The sequence below is a fragment of the Sapajus apella genome, unplaced genomic scaffold (genome assembly GCF_009761245.1).
Source record: "Sapajus apella isolate SASKATOON/1434 unplaced genomic scaffold, GSC_monkey_1.0 scaffold112, whole genome shotgun sequence".
NCBI classification, from domain to species: domain Eukaryota; kingdom Metazoa; phylum Chordata; class Mammalia; order Primates; family Cebidae; genus Sapajus; species Sapajus apella.
The window spans coordinates 5,113,793-5,129,819 of record NW_022437052.1 but is presented as its reverse complement, the minus strand read 5'-3'; the positions used below and the strand labels follow the sequence as shown (position 1 = coordinate 5,129,819).

Genomic DNA, 16,027 nt, shown 5'->3' with positions numbered 1-16,027 from the left:
GCATCCAGGCTGCTGGCCCCTCCTCCCAGAGTGCTACACTCAAGTCTCCTGAGGGGACACAGACCCCCACCCTTTCCACCCGGGGCCCTGTTAACCATGGGCCCCCTCCTCTGGACCTGGACGGCTCTTCCTGGTGCCCCCATCCCGGCTGCCCTGCCTTCTCAGGCACACCTGCATGTCGTGACCCCCAGCCTCCATCACACCTGCACTGAGGATCCACACGGATCCACAAGGAAGTTGGCAGCAGGTGCCAACCCTGATGGCTGGACCCTTCACCAGAGCGGCTCCACACATGTTTCTCTCCCAGGGGGCTGCCGGCGAGAAGTGCTCAGCTATTCACATTTGAAAACCATTTGCATTAGACTGAGGCACGCCTCCGTAAACAGTTCCTCTCACTGGAAGCCTAGATAGACGGATTGTGCTCCCCAAGCCAACAGCCATGCTGCGCTCTCAAAGGAGCAGTCATGGTGACCAGCGTCATCAATATATTGATATGTGATCTATTGATTATGTCATTAACATATAAGCCAAGGTGAGATTCACATCCCCTAGTCAAATTACACAATCTCCAGACTCAGCAGCCCTTTAGAAATCATCTTTAAACGCATGTCCTAATATCTGTGTGGTAGAAACGAGGAGGAATTGTGGATGAATACACCAGACACGCTTTAATTTACGTTCTCTGGCAGACCAGGAATAATATTAGGAGAATCATTAGAAAAAGGGTCCACTTTGCTGGGGAGCTTGTTCCTGCTTCTGTTTTTGTTGTTGTTGTTGTTGTGGTTTGTTTTTCTTTTTCTTCTTCTTCTCTGAACTAGACGGCTCCCAGGGAAGCATGAATTTTCCTTCTATTTTTTTTTTAGATGGAGTTTCGCTCTTGTCACCCAGGCTAGAGTGCAATGGCACGATCTCAGCTCACTGCAACCTCTGCCTCCTGGGTTCAAGTGATTCTCCTGCCTCAGCCTCCCAAGTAGCTGGGATTACAGGTATGCAGCACCACGCCTGACTAATTTTGTATTTTTAGTAGCCAGGCTGGTCTCGAACTCCTGACCTCAGGTGATCCTCCCACCTCAGCCTCCCAAAGTGCTGGGATTGTAGGAGTAAGCCACCACGCCCAGCCGAGGTTTCTGAAATAAAATAAAAAATCAGTTCCCAGAAAACAGTTCCTCACTTTGAATTATGTGGTATCAGAATTTCAACTGATTACCGCCATACTTGTACATCTCAAAAATTCTCTGAAGAAACAAGTCTAATGCCAGTGATCTTAATAAATGTGTGGTCATGGCTATCTTCTTATCAGTGGGAGGGAAACCTCGACAATCTATTTCGATGTTCAGCCCCTGGGAGTTCAGTGCCACCACCACCAGCCAGCCCGGCTCACCCAAACCTTGAGTTTATTCTGACTGTGTGAGTTGGAGTTTGCCTTCCCTCCCTTCTGGGCCGAGTTGAGGGAATGACATTCATTGTGCTATTTCCAAATGCCTACTGTAGCTACACAGTGTTAAACACTTTATTTTGGAGTCAGACAACCAGCTGAGATAGCTAATTAATGTTGACACGGGTCTAGTGAACCCATGGAATTAGACCCATTGCAAAGATGAGGATGTTAAGGCTTGGGAGCACAGCTGCATGGTGGTCACCGTGGACCACCTCTCCAGCGATCGGTGTTGTGTGGTCTCTGGGAGGCCCCTTCACTCTACACGCAGCTGGGCTCCCGGTACCCTGGAGAGGATCCATGGAAGGGAAGGTGGGCGAGGCCCCAGGCTCTCTCTAGGGTGCTGGCTCCTTTGGAACCAGGGCACAGCAGGCACATACCGTGGTTTTGCAGCCCGAACCCAGCATGGGTACAGAAAGGGGCAGGGCTTCTCCTCACTTTTCTTTGGGCCAAAGCATGTTTAGTGGGGTCACCAGGCAGGTCTCCAAATACATCCCTGTGATGGAGCAGTTAGGAGAAATTCCTCCTGGACTTTGGTCTTATTTCCGTTTCTTCCCCGACTCTGGGGCTGTGGCCAGGATTTATTGTGTTTATTTTCTGATGTGTAACTAGTAGAATCTGGGACATGCTGAGGGGGCCTCAGTCATGACCCTGAGCTAGGTCAGACCACTCTGCACCACTCACTCCGCTATGCTCACAGGTGTGCCCAGGAGGAGCGCCCTGAGTCACAGGAGTGAAAAGTAATGATGCCACTCACTGTCTACAAGAATCTCTTTCCCTGGGAAAGGATGAGGCACCTCCCCTAAAACTTCACAAAAGAAACAAGTTTAACCCTGGCAATTTTTATAAATGGGTACTCACAGTCCTTTCTTTAGCAGCAGAGAAACTTCCCCAATTTATTCCAATGTGGTGGAAATGGTTGTTTTGAAGCACCCAGACCCCGTTCCCTCTTTCTTTTAAAGGACCCTTGACTCTTAGATGGGGCTACCCCCTTCCAGCCTCAGTCCTCTAGGACTGGGTAGGGCTGACCTTGCCTTTGGGCACCAGGCCTGGCATTCCCAGGGAAAGAGATTCATAACCTCCTGGCTGCAGTGACCGACTAGGGAGGTGAGTGTGACTCTCCCAGGCCAGCGAGATGTGAGGGCACTTACTTACTGGGCCATCAGGAAAGACGTTCTCAGCAGGAGGACCTCATGTGAGATGCTGCGGGGAGGGAAGGGGGATCACCAGCCCCATTTCAAGAGAAGAGTTGATGTCATGGGCTGCGCTCTTTCTTTAGCGGCTCTTGACACCAAAACACAAGGGTCTGCAGAGAATTTTTGCATTCTGAGACTTTGTAAATGCTATATTTTGTCTCTGATATTAAAGCAGCAGCGACTGCTTGCCAAGGAGAATCACAGGATGCTAATTTCCTTGCCTATGCTGGCTGCCGGGAGCGCGATCAATGCAGGCACGCAGAATGTGTTCTGGTGCCAGCTGGGCTGGGCTGCAAAAGCGACGTGTGTCTCATTTCTCTGTTTCTTCCTGAGCCTCTCAACGCGTCAGGCATGAATGAGGCAGAAGCAGAAAAGCCAGTCTCCTTCCTCACTCCGAGGAGTTCTGGCAGAGCCCATGGGAAAAGACCTGACCGTCCCGAGGTCCAGGTGGCTGACTATCAGGTTGAAAGGGCAGCTCACAGGGTCAGAGGCTGGTAGGTACTCAGACAGGCAAACTTTGAAGGCTTCTACTTTTTTCAATAAAACCAATTTTTTTAAGACATAGGGTCTTGCTCTGCCACCAGGCTGGAGTGCAGGAGTGTGATCATGGCTCACTGCAGCCTCAACCTCCTAGGCTCACCCCATCCTCCTGCCTCAGGCTCCCAAAAGTTGTGACTATAGGCGTTTGCCACCATACATGTCCCAGGCTTCTAATCCTAAAAAGTAACATAAAAAATCAATTCCTAGAATATAGTTTCTCACTTTGAATTATGTGGTTTCAGAATATCAGCTGATTTTATTTTTGAAAATTTATGCATCCCTAGTAGCTGTCTAGTTCAGAGAAAGACTTTTAAAATGTGAAGAAAGGGCACCCCAGCAAAGCAGACACTTTTCCTAAGTATTTTCTGAATATTCTTTTTAAAAATTGTGTCTGATGTCTAAGGAAATTCAGCATTAATAAATCTGTAGTTACAAATCAGCAGGTGATTATTCATATTATGAGGTTCCTGAAATTACATGCTTCCCAGATACATATAAACTATGTTTTGTAAATGAATTCTGACACATTCAACAGCCTGAAGACATTAGAAATCAGGTTTTTAAAGAACAGCCTATGACAGCAGTCTACAAATAGTACTGACACTCCAGAATTAGAAACATATATACCACAGTGTGAGCAGCAGCCAGCTCAGAATGACGGAGTTATAGGAGAGGTTTTATACCTTCCTCTATTTTATAAGCTTTCTTTAACAAAAAACTGCTTTTAATTAAAAATGTAAAAGTAATATATAACCTGGCTCACACCTGTAATCACAGCACTGTGGGAGGCCAAGGCAGGTGGATCACTTGAACTCAGGAGTTCAAGACCAGCTTGGCCAACATGGTGAAACCCCATCTCTACTAAAAATACAAAAATTAGCCAGGTATTTTGGCGGGTACCTGTAGTCCCAGCTACTCTGGAGGCTGAGTCAGGAAATCACTTGAACTCAGGAGGCGGAGGTTGCAGTGAGCCGAGATCACATCAGTGCACTCCAGCCTGGCCACAGAGGGAGGCTCCATCTCAAAAAAAAACATTACCAGATATCACAGCGATAACCCCAAAGTCCAAAGTCCTCCCTGTTCCCCACCAATTCCATCCTCCTCTACCCCCCTCTGGGCCAAATACAAGCTTAGATTTGGTGTTTATCAAGATTACAATTTCATATTTTTGCCACACAGGTATGTGTCAGAAACAATGTAAGTCATTGTTCTGTTTTCAGGGTTGATTAATGGCATCTTATTGCACCTGTTGTCTAGAACACATGCCTTTCACTGGATGTGCCTGAGAGCTGCTGGATTCGTGAGATTAACTGCTGGTCCTCATGAACATCCCCAAAACAGGCTGCGACTCCCGACCGGCTGATGTCTGGTGGTCTCTGTTTCCCTTGCACATGTGGGTGGGGGAAGCCCCTCCTGCCATGTTCCCAGGGCAGGAATTTGGTGGCTGGGTGTGCCCCTTGTTGGAGTTTGGAGCAGGAGTGCCCAGGCTGGACCCTACATCACAGGACACAGGCAGTGCGATGGTACGGGGCAGGATCAGCCTCTACCCCAGAGATATTGGATGGCTCACAGATGGTCACACGCCAGGTGACATGAAGGTCCTGGCATTCAGCCTGCATGTGGTGCATGTACGTCTGCTGCTGGCATGTCATCATTGTCATTACTCTTGTTCTTATCATTATTGGTTGTTGGAAACAGATGCTAGGTGCTGCAAAGAAAAATCAGCACTGAGACAAAGGATCTCTTAGCAAGGTAATTTTACTTTCTGCTGAAAGGGTGCATTTGCCAGCAGTTTTGCCACAAGAATACAACAAACAAAGGAAAAGCAGACATGTTTATCCTTTGCACATTTGGGTCATCGTTACTGCTGTGTCTGATTTCCATTGGTTGGAGCCAGACCTCACAATCTAAAACTGAACCTGATTGGCTGATAACTTAATACTTTCTTGAATAAGTAAGGACAATGGAGAAAAAAGGAACAGAGGAAGTCCAGATAAGGAAGGGAAAAGAAGTTGCTTGGGAAAGGACTTAGAAAAGAAATAGCATAAATGTCTTGGTTAGAGCGCCAGAACATGGAATGTACTACATGCCTGCAAGCATGTCTAACAGCTATACGGAATAGGGCTTAACAAAGAGTTATTAGCAAAAAGCAAGAAGACCTTGAAGAAAGTGTTTAAAACAAACGATTATTTCTAACTTATGATTTATTCTTTTTTTTTTTTCTTTTTTTTTGATACAAAGCCTCACTCTGTCTCTCAGGCTAGAGTGCAGTGGCTGATCTCAGCCTCCCAGGTTCAAGCAATACTCTTCCCTCAGCCTCCCAAGTAGCTGAGACTACAGGCACATGCTGCCATGCCTGGCTAATTTTTTTTTTTTTTTGGTATATTTTTAGTAGAGATGAGGTTTCACTGTGTTGCCCAGGCTGGTCTCAAACTCCTGAGCTCAGGCAATCCACCTGGCTCAGCCTCCCAAAGTGCTGGGATTGCAGGCATGAGCCACCATGCCTGGTTGTGATTTATTCTTTAACAAGAAGGGAAGATTTGAAGAGAAACTTTTCTACTTCCTACATCGGTGCTTTAGGCAATTTTTGGCTAAACATCAGAGAAGCCCTTCTTGTCACTGCCAGGCCCCAAATAAACCAAGAGGTTATTTTAAAAGAAAATAAAGCAAATGTTTCAGAACACTGTGAAACCCAAATTCATAGTGACATCGAAAGTTTTTCTAACCAACCAAACTTTATTTTCTATTCATCAAAATAAGTAGACAACTTATGTTGCATTCTCCAGCATCTGTTTTTAAGGTCTATGCACTTCTTGCTTCAAATCCTCTCCCCCTCCAGGGCCCCCTCCACTGTGGCCCTATCTGAGGAGAGACAGATGAAGGGAGAGATCTCAGGGTGAACAACGCTGGTCTTCAGCTCACTCATTTCTAGTTCAACTGTGCATGGTGAACAGGCTTCTCCCAATGGCTGACAGTGGCCACACAAGGTAAAAGCAGGCAAATGTTCTCAGCACATCATGTACAACACCAGAGATGTTGGCTCTTTGTTCAGCTACCTGGATCTGCTGAGCTGGCTGGTGACAACAGAGATCACAGCAGAACACATCAGATGAAGGCTAAAGGGTTTCAGCCGCTCCTGCAGGGTGGCCCAGTGGCCCTGGCACCCTCTCTCTGGGCAGCGATCACCATCTTGGGTTTCTCGGTTCCCTTTTAGAGGTGGGGGCTTCCATTTCGCATAATGACACAGAAGGCCTTCTTCTTCCTGTGACCAGTGCTGTCCCTAGGCCACAGCACCTCTCGCAGCTGAAACCCAGAGGCCTGCAGCAGCCACGGTCTCCATCCTTGCCAGGTGTTCATGATTCTGGTCCTAGAAGGCATTGGCAACATTCAAAGTGGCTATGTTTTCCCTTCATTCTAAACAGTTTGCACAGACATGTGGCGTAAAGCATGAACCCAATGCCCTGCCTTCACTGCAAGCTCTCCTTCTTCACAAAAACAGAGAAACACATTTTTAAAAGTGAAAAAGGTCATCTTACGTAGGAATGTTCTCCGGCATTGCTCTCATGTAAGGAGACCTACTTAAACCACCAAAGTCCAGCTCCTTTCTGGGTTATAAGAACACATGATGCTGTTTGATCAACTAAATGCACTCCTTTTAAAGTTTGATGCCTTTGGACATCTGCCTGTGGTTTATCCAATGGCTTCAGGATTTTTCTTCTGCAGTTTTGAGGTAGGAGGCAAGACTCAGTTTCAGAGGTGAGGCTTATGCACTAGACCAAATTGAGGACTGGCTAAAGCAGGGCCAGAGTAGACCAGCTTTCCACAAGCCACAGCCACCAGAGCCTTGCCAGTTTACCATTTCCATGGCAACACCTGGGAGTTACCGCCCCTTCCAAGGCCATGACTCCACCACCCAAGAGTTACTATCTCTTCTCTGGAAATTTCTACATGCACTGCCCCTTAATCTAAGTGGATATAAACATAATTGCAGAACAGCCCTGAGCCACAGCCCTCTGCCTGCCAGTCACCCTGCTCTTCAGGAGCAGTCGCAGAGTTGTGACACTGCCTGCTTTGATAAAGCTGTTCTCTTCCCTCTACCACCAGCTGGCTCTTGAATTCTTTCCAAGGTGGAGCCAAGAACCCTCTTGGGCTAAGCCCCAGTTTGGGATTCACTTGGCCTGCCTCTGTTTCATTCTGAGGCATGTATGTGTGGGTGGATGGATCCTATTAGTCCTGCTCAGTGCGCAAGTGCCCTTCAGATCAAAGAACCTCCGCTTTCCTTCATATTTTGAAAACTCCCTGGTAGTCAATGCAGTGCTTCCCTGCCACACCCTCTCCAAGTGCCCTTCTTGTCTCTTAACTGCTCCATCAGCTGTTTTGGTGTCTCTGGGTCTTGGAGATGCTGTGTTCTTCAGTTTTATATTTTTATATTCCAGTTTCCTAATTTTATCTTCAATGGCATCTGGTCTACCTTGCTTAATGCAGTGACTATTTTTCATCTCTAAGATCATCAAAGTGGTTTTAAAAATAAGATATAAACTGGATACTGTAAAATCCATGCTTCTTAGTGTACAGCTGGGCAAGTTTTGACAAGCACATATAGCCATGCACTCAACACCACAGCTAAGGTAAGAACAGCTCCATTGCCCAGAATCTGACTCCTCCCACCCCCAGCCTCTGGCAACTGCTGATACTTTTTAGTCCCCATGGTTTTGTCTTGCACAACGTTATGTAAGTGGAATTATTCAGTAAGAACCTTTTGACTGCATTGTTTTCACTTCGTATAATGCATTAAGATTCAGCCTTGCAATCATCAGTGGCTTTCCTTTATCACAGCTGCATAGTATTCCAGCATACGATGATACCACAGCTCATTTGCTCACCAGAACATTTAAGTTGTTTCCACGTTTTAGTGACAAAAAATAAAACCGCTATAAACTTCATAAATTTATAAAGTTTTTTCTACACTAGCATGCATTTGAGTTGTCAAACACCTAGGACTAGGATGGCTGGACATGGGATAAATATATGTATAAACATGAGAAACTGCCAGACTAGATGCCCAAATGGCCAAAACACTTTGCAATCCCACCAGGAACAAGTGAGAGTTCCAGCTGCTGTGTCTTCTCTCCAGAACTTAGTATTTGGAGGTGGTTTTCATTTGGTTGTTGTATTAATCAGTGTTCTCCAGAGAAACAGAATCAATGAGGGGCGGGGGATGTGCATATGTGTGTGTGTGTGTGTGTGTGTGTGCGCGCGCGCGCGTGCGCATGTCTGTGTAGCAGGTACGAGGAGGGGAGAGAAAATTTAAGGAGTTGATTCCTGTGACTGTGGAGGCCTGGCAAAATTGGATGGTGTAGATCCACAGACTGAAGACTCAATAAGGAATCTGAAGGCATCCCCCGCAGATTTCCTGTGGCTTGGGGAGCTTAGTCTTCGTTCTATCCAGGTCTTTGACTGATTGGATGAGTCCATCCAATCCTGGAGTGCTGTCTGCATTATTCAAAGTCCACTGATTTCTATGTCAATCTTATCCAAAAGACACCTTCACAGAAACATCCAGAATAATGTTTGACCAAATATTTGAGCACTGTGGCCCAGTCAAGTTGACACATATAATTAACCATCACAGTTTTGTTTTCTTTTTCTTCTTAGCTGTACTAACAGTTGTGTGGAGGTGTTTTGTTGTGGTTTTAATGTACATTTCCCTGATGAATGACAATGTTGGGCAAATATCATGTGCTATATTTTCTTTGGTGAAGTGTCATCTTAAAAATTGGTTTCTTTGCTTTGCAAATATTTTCTGCTAGTTAGCAGCTTGTCTTGTAATTCTGCTGTCTTTTAAGAATAGAAGTCCATAATTTAATTTGCAAGTCATCCATTTTTTCCTGTTGAGATAATGTTTTTGGTGTCATATTAAATAAATCTTTGCCTAACCAAAGATCTTAAAGATATTCATTTGTGTTTTCTTCTAGAAGCTTTATAGTTTTAAGTTTACATTTATGTCGATGACCCATTTTGAGTTATTTTTATTTTTATTTATTTATTTATTTTTAAGACAGTATCAATCTGTCTCCCAGGCTGGAGTGCAGTGGCTCAATCTTGACTCACTGCAACCTCCACCTCCCAGGTTTAAATGATTCTCCTGCCTCAGCCTCCCGAGTAGTTGGGATTACAGGCTACTGTAATCACTGTACACACCACCATGCCCAACTAATTTTTGTATTTTTATTAGAGGTGGGGTTTCACCATGTTGGCCAGGCTGATCTCGAACTCCTGACCTCAAGTGATTCACCCACCTTGGCCTCCCAAAGTACTGGGATTATAGCGTGAGCTGCTGCACCAGCCTGCCCCAAACATTTTCATCATCCCCAACATAAGCTTTTCACACATTAAAGAGCTAAGCCTCCTTCGCTCCTCCTCCAAGCACTCATAGCTGGCTGTCTCTATGAATTTGACTACTCCAGGGACCTCATACTAGTGGAATCACACAGCATTTGTCTTTTTGTGTCAGGCTCATTTCACTGATCATGATGTTTTCAATGGCACATGGGGTGGGGACACGATATGTGTAGCACATATCAAAATTTCCTTCCTTTTTAGGGGTGAATAGTTTAGCTCTTAGGAAAAAAATGGTGAAAATCTTCATGACATTGGATTTAACAAATGCATGAGTATATATGACATCAAAAGTACAGGCAGCAAAAGAGAAATAGGTGAATTGGACTTCATTAAAATTAAGACCTTTTATGCAGCAAAGGACGCTATCAAGCCCATGAAGAAAACTCATGGAATGGAAGCGAGTATTTGCAGGTCCTTTATCTGACAGGGAATCTACATCTTTATATTAAGCCATCAGGTTTGGGTCAAACCGCTCCACAAAGATTATCTCATTAGAAGGGAATTCCTTTTCCAATCGTGGACCTGTGTGGCTGTCTTTCTCAGCATTAGATTTCCATGGGTGTCTTGCAATTTGGGTGCACAGGCTCACTTAGTGGAAGTGTCTTGGTTCTTCTTGTTATCTGTCTCCCTCTCTGGTTCTGGGCCTCTCTGTGGCTGGCTGTATTTTCCAGCGGTGGCTGCGTGGCCTGGTGATTCCACCTGACCTGGACCTCACACACCATTATGTAAGTGGAATCATGTCTGTAGCCTTTAGAAACTGGCTTTTCACACAGTTGACGTTCACTGAGGTCATGGCATACATCTGTGGTTTGTTCCTTTTTTTTTTTCAAAATGGTAGCCCATGGCATGGATGCACCATGGATTATTTAACCATTTATCTGCTGATGGACCTCTGGCTTGCTTCCAGTTTGAGGCTATCACACAGAAAGCTGCTATAAATCAACAAAACCTTAATCAACAGGTTTTGGTGTGACTATAACCGGGGTTTTGCTCTTGGAATAGATGCTCACCAATGTAACTTCTGGGTCATGGTGGCTACATGGTCAGATTTTAAATAAACTCAAACTGTCTTGGAGAGGGGACATAGCATTTTACCTTTCCTCTTTCCCCGTTTTTAGCTTTGACATCTGATTAAGGGGACAATATGGAATTATTGAGCGTGTTTAAGCCTGAGTGTGACTCAGATCCCGAATAAGTCCAGGCAGCCACAGTGCCCACCCCAGCCCAGTGCCCACCCCAGAAGGGGCAGTTGCGTGTCTCCACCCCCATGTGCCATGTTTCTCCTCCAAGGGGGACCCCCAGGGACGCTGAGCCAGACTGCAAACACCGTTTTACCAAGGGCAGAGAACAGCTCCAGGCACCCCTGGGGCCATCTGGGGGCCAGAGGCATAAGTCAGCTCATATTTTAACAAGTTCATTCATTTATTTATTTTTTATAGAGCCAGGGGTCTTACTATGTTGCTGAGGCTGGTCTCTATCTCCTGGCTTCAAGTGATCCTCCCACATCGGGCTCCCAAAGTGCTGGAGTTTCAAGTAGGACGCCCCGCACCGCCGTATGGGTCGTTTCAGAGCTGAAGGTTCAGGGGAAATTTCTGGAAGAAGACTGTATCTATCCCGGGCTTTCTGGCCTCAGGCCTCTGGGTCAGAATCCTGCAGATTATGCATAAAAATGCTATCAATCGCTTGTCTATTGTTAAGCAAAGCCCCCTACACCCATAAGATCTGCCTCTCTACTTTCTCCAGAATTTCCTAACCTGGATGGCTTCTCTTCTCTCCCCTCCGCGTGAGCCTAAATGGGAGCTTTGGCCTAGAGGGGCCCCCGTGAAGCAGGGACTCTGCGGGCGCGAAGCCCCCCTCCTGGCCCTGGTTGGGGCTCAGCTCCAGGCTGCGAGAGACAGCGGGGTGGGGCAAAGGGGCTGCAGAGAGTGCTTAGCGGACCCGTGACCAAGGCCGGGAGATGTCCCCCGAGCCCCACGGGTTTGGCCTGAATCCCCAGCTGCTCTGGAGTGGGGAGCGGGAGCGGCAGACAGTGCGGGTGGTAGAGCGGGGACAGTCCGGATCTCCGACGCCCACTCCTGGCTGTGCGCTCTGTGGAGACCCAAGTGTCCACCCGGGAATTCTGGCGCCTGGAAAGCACCGTGGGTCTCAGGCGCACAGGACGCACAGGACCGGAGAGCTCCCAGGAGACTTCTGCTAGTGCAGGGAGCACTGGAGGACACCTGAAGCTGCCTCCAGGAACGGGGACGGAGCGAGCCCTGCCCTGAGCGCAGGGAGTACAGCGAGGCGCCCAGGGAAGGGAGCGGGAGGCCGCGGGGTAAGGGGGGACACCACCCCGCCCGTGGGACCACCCAGCGCGCCGCTTCCTCCTCCCTTCTCCCGTGGCTGTCAGAGGGTCATCAAGATGGCCCGGCTCCGCTTCCCTCCGCCGCTTCACAGGTGCTGGGGCCTCCCCCGCGCCGGGATTGGACGCGACAGAACGGGGGTGGGGGCAGGCGGGGGACCCCAAGAGCCCAGGTTCCGTCTCTGGCGAGAGCAGCAGGCAGTGCAGGAGCTGCTGGTCCGCGCTGAGAGGGCTCTGCGCGAAGCCAGTGGGCGGCGCGGAGGAGGCGGCAGCTGCAGCTGGGGCCCCCAGGATGTTTGACAGCTCTCAGTATCCCTACAACTGCTTCAATGACGACGCCGACGACTACCCAGCCGGCAGCTCCGACGAGGACAAGCGGCTCACGCGGCCCGCGTACAGGTGACTGAGGGGCGGAGGCCGGGGTTTGGGGGACAGTGACACCCCCTCTGCAGGGGCCCAGGTAGCCAGGACCTGCCTGGGAAGAAGGAAGGGGAGGTGGCTTCCTTCTTTCGGGCTGAACTCAGAGAAAGGACACATTTGTCCTTCCTTTCGGGAGAGCCAGGGAAGGTTCTCGGCCTCCCCAGCCCAGGCAGAGCTTCTGGGGTCTGGGTGGCGGTGGCGGCCGCGAGCTGCAGGTCACTTTCCCCAACACCGCCCGGCTCCTCCGCCTCTGCACCCCACGGCGCCCTCCGGGGTGGGAGAAGGAAGGGGGCTGTCGGGCGGAGACCCCTCCTGACCCCCGGGCTCCGCAGCTACATCGCCTTGATCGCCATGGCCATTCAGCAGAGCCCCGCGGGCAGGGTGACCCTGTCCGGTATCTACGACTTCATCATGCGCAAGTTCCCCTATTACCGCGCCAACCAGCGCGCCTGGCAGAACTCCATCCGTCACAACCTTTCCCTCAACAGCTGCTTCGTCAAGGTGAGCGCCGCCCCGACGGGCCTCGGGATTCCCCGCGTGGCGACACCTGCGCCAGGGCCTCCGGGGGCAGGGACGGGAGGGGACTACGGGGCGGCGGCCGCAGGGAGGTCCGTCCTCAGCCCCCGGGGCCGCATCTACCTGCGCAATGCGCCACCCGCGCTCCCTTCCAGAGCACCCCCGGGGTGACGCGGCGGGCGGGCTGGCGCACAGCACGGCGGAGCCGCTCCCAACCCCTCCAACCGCTCGCACAGGTACCGCGGACCGAGGGCCACGAGAAGGGCAAAGGCAATTACTGGACGTTCGCGGGTGGCTGCGAGTCGCTGCTGGACCTCTTCGAGAACGGCAACTACCGGCGGCGGCGGCGGCGGCACGGCCCCAAGCGCGAAGGAATGAGGGGTCCGCGCGCGGGGGCCGCCCAGGGGACCCCGAGTCCGACCGAGCCGCCCGCCGCGCAAGGGCCTCTGGCTGCGGACAGCGCTGTTGAGGGCGCCCCGGGCCGCGAGCCCCCAGCCAGCCCCACCACCCCGGGGAAGGAGCAGCCCCGGGACCTCAAGTTCAGCATCGACTACATCCTCTCCTCCCCAGACCCCTTTCCGGGGTTCAGGCCCCCCGGTTTTGCACAGGAGGGCAGATACCCGCGGCTGGAGAACGTGGGCCTCCACTTTTGGACAATGTGATGTGGGGCCACTCTGGAGGCCCCTGCAGGCTCAGTCAGGGGTCTTCCCCAGACCCTCCCTGGAAAGATGATTCCAGTCCCACCTTAAGCCAAGAAACCAGAGTTCGGCAAATCCTGCAATTTTTCCTGCAGACTGAAAGTCAGGTGCCACACTAGTCCTGGACTAGGGGGACAGACGGAGGTGGAGCTCCTTAAAGGTGTAGACTGTGGAATTGTGACTTTATCCGTTCAGAAAACAGTTCTCTTGCCGGGAAAACCCAGCTGGGCTCTAGTTTTACTTAAGGATTTGCTCCAGACTGACTTCCTGCTCTTGCTCTGAGGAATAAAGGCACAGGGTCATGTTCCCAGAGTTGGGTAACATTTCATTCCTGGGTCACTTGAGGGTGAGCTCTCTACACAGCCCAAAAGCCACAAGTGCCCAGTGTGTGGTTAGGGGGCTGGCTCACATCGTCCCCACGGTTAAAATAATAGTGATAAGGCACAAACCATGAAGATAGACCTCAGCTGACCCCATGAGTTAGTCACCCCAAGGTTTATGATGGTGTCTGTGTTAGGGATGACGTGATTGGACGTGATAAATGTATTTTATTTTATCAGCTGATTATTTTGGTGACAGTTTAAGAAATCCATTATGCTTTTTATACCAGAAGGGAGAAAGAAAAGGTGGGAAGAAGGGGCCCAAATTTGGGATGATACTGGAGCAAAGTCCAAATTTCTTGATTCTTCTGAGCAGGGAGTAAACCCTGATTCAGGGACCTTCCATCAGCTGTTTCCCAAAATACAGGCCCCCAAGAGAGCAGGCTGCTGATAAAATTCTTGCTACACCTTTCAGTGCACAATTACAAGCAACCAAGGTGGGTGCACTTGACTTAAAATGTAAATGATGTAATTACTGTGTAGAGACGGGCATTCTAAAAAACAACAGTTATGCACAGTGAAACTATTTGGCCAGCCTTATCATTTTTCACCAGCCCATTTTTGCAGAGTTAATTGCTTTCAGTGACTTAATTTGAACATTAGTATGGATTACACCTAATCTGATTCACTCAGTGACAATGACTGGCTAATTTTGTGAACAGCAAAAAATGCACCCAATGAGGCTGGCTGTCTCATTTGGGAATTGCATAGCCTTGCTTTATCAGACCCTTAAAAACAGGGGCTGGAAGGCAGTGAAGGTAGGCGGGCTGCAGAGACAGACCAGAACATGCAAAAGACGCTTGGCCCTGGCTTCATCTCTATTCAGAAAAATCCCAGTATTCCCCCACTCACCTACCCTGTAAATAGACTCAATGTATTCTGTTAGTTGTTTTGAGAAGAAGGAAGAAGGCCACTGCTGTTGGATGCTGTGAGCACCTGGCCCCATGGAGATGCGCCCACTCCCCAGCCTCTGGGCCCTGACAACCACAGCCTCTGCCTACCAGGGCACCCTTTGCCCAGGGAGAAGGAGCCAGAGCCCAGCCTCAAATGCCTGTTCCTGGAAGTGGAAATGAGGCTTGCAATATGGACACCTCTCCTTTGCAAATGTCAGCTTCCGGTTTCCAGAGGTCTCTTCTCGGAGAGCAGCCAGCATTCCTGGTACTCCCACCACCCACTGGGTGTAGGATCCTAGGAGATGAGGGCTGCAGCTCTCATCCATGCCCATTCATGGATGGGAACCTGTATGGCAGGCATGCGCCCCGGGTTGGCTCCTCACCCCCTCCATGCTGCCTTGTACAGTCTATCGGCATGGCATGTACACATGTGTGTGCGTGTTATTGTCATGTGTGATGTGTGTCTGTCTGCACGCCTGTTATTTTTATCCCTCTGCCGGTTCTGCTAAAAGCATAGATTTAAATCCTATGAGGTGTAATTTAGATGGTCATAAGAGGCAGATGCTCCCATACATAAGTATATGGCAAAGAAGTATCTGAAGACATATTTTTCTGTTACCAACAGAGGAAATAAAATTTACATTTTATCTTTTGAGTTGTTGCACTTCGTTCTGGTAAGCAAAGCCTAATTTGGAACAAGAAAAATCCTTTCCCTAAACAGGATGCTCTTTGGGGGCCTCAGAACAAGTCGAGGTCTTTATAGCTCATCGTCCCTGAGAATGTATTTGTGGCCAAATGCGGACTCAATGCCCGCCAGAGGCAGGGGCAGTGCCAGGCGAAATCTGTGTATTATGAGGTGTAGCATTCATTTTGCAAAGGATATCAATCATATTTTTAAAAGCAAAGGGACATTTTCAATTTGCCAGTGTGTGATATCCTGCAACTTCAGAAAGGTTCCCAGCCCTTAGAGTGAGTGGCATTTAATACCAGCAACATAACAGGGTGAGGGCTGGCTGTGACCTATTCAAATGTCTCCGCCACCACGCAGACTTGCCCAACACAATTATAATTAAATACTTTATGCCTTTCTTGCAAATCCACTGATTGATCATCGATATGTACATTACCACCACATCACCCCCGAGCAGATGTCTGCCACACGTAGGTTATGGATCAGCAGGTTTCTATTAACAAAGTTGGGAGGTG

At 49.1% G+C, this 16,027-nt stretch overlaps 1 protein-coding gene across 1 annotated transcript; it reads left to right on the top strand.

Moving 5' to 3' along the window:
- The first annotated feature begins 12,014 nt into the window (after positions 1-12,014).
- FOXL3 (forkhead box L3) lies at positions 12,015-15,399 on the top strand. Its single transcript, XM_032259810.1, has 3 exons — positions 12,015-12,313; positions 12,667-12,835; positions 13,087-15,399. Exons 1-3 carry the CDS (start codon positions 12,207-12,209, stop codon positions 13,510-13,512), a joined length of 702 nt encoding a protein of 233 aa, XP_032115701.1. The 5' UTR covers positions 12,015-12,206; the 3' UTR covers positions 13,513-15,399.
- The last annotated feature ends 628 nt before the right edge of the window (positions 15,400-16,027 follow it).

Coding starts and splice junctions, on each gene's coding strand:
- FOXL3 (XM_032259810.1), top strand. CDS start 12,207: ATGTTTGACAGCTCTCAGTATCCCTACAACTGCTTCAATGACGACGCC. Junction 12,314..12,666: donor CTCACGCGGCCCGCGTACAG/GTGACTGAGGGG, acceptor CGGGCTCCGCAG/CTACATCGCCTTGATCGCCA. Junction 12,836..13,086: donor TCAACAGCTGCTTCGTCAAG/GTGAGCGCCGCC, acceptor CCGCTCGCACAG/GTACCGCGGACCGAGGGCCA.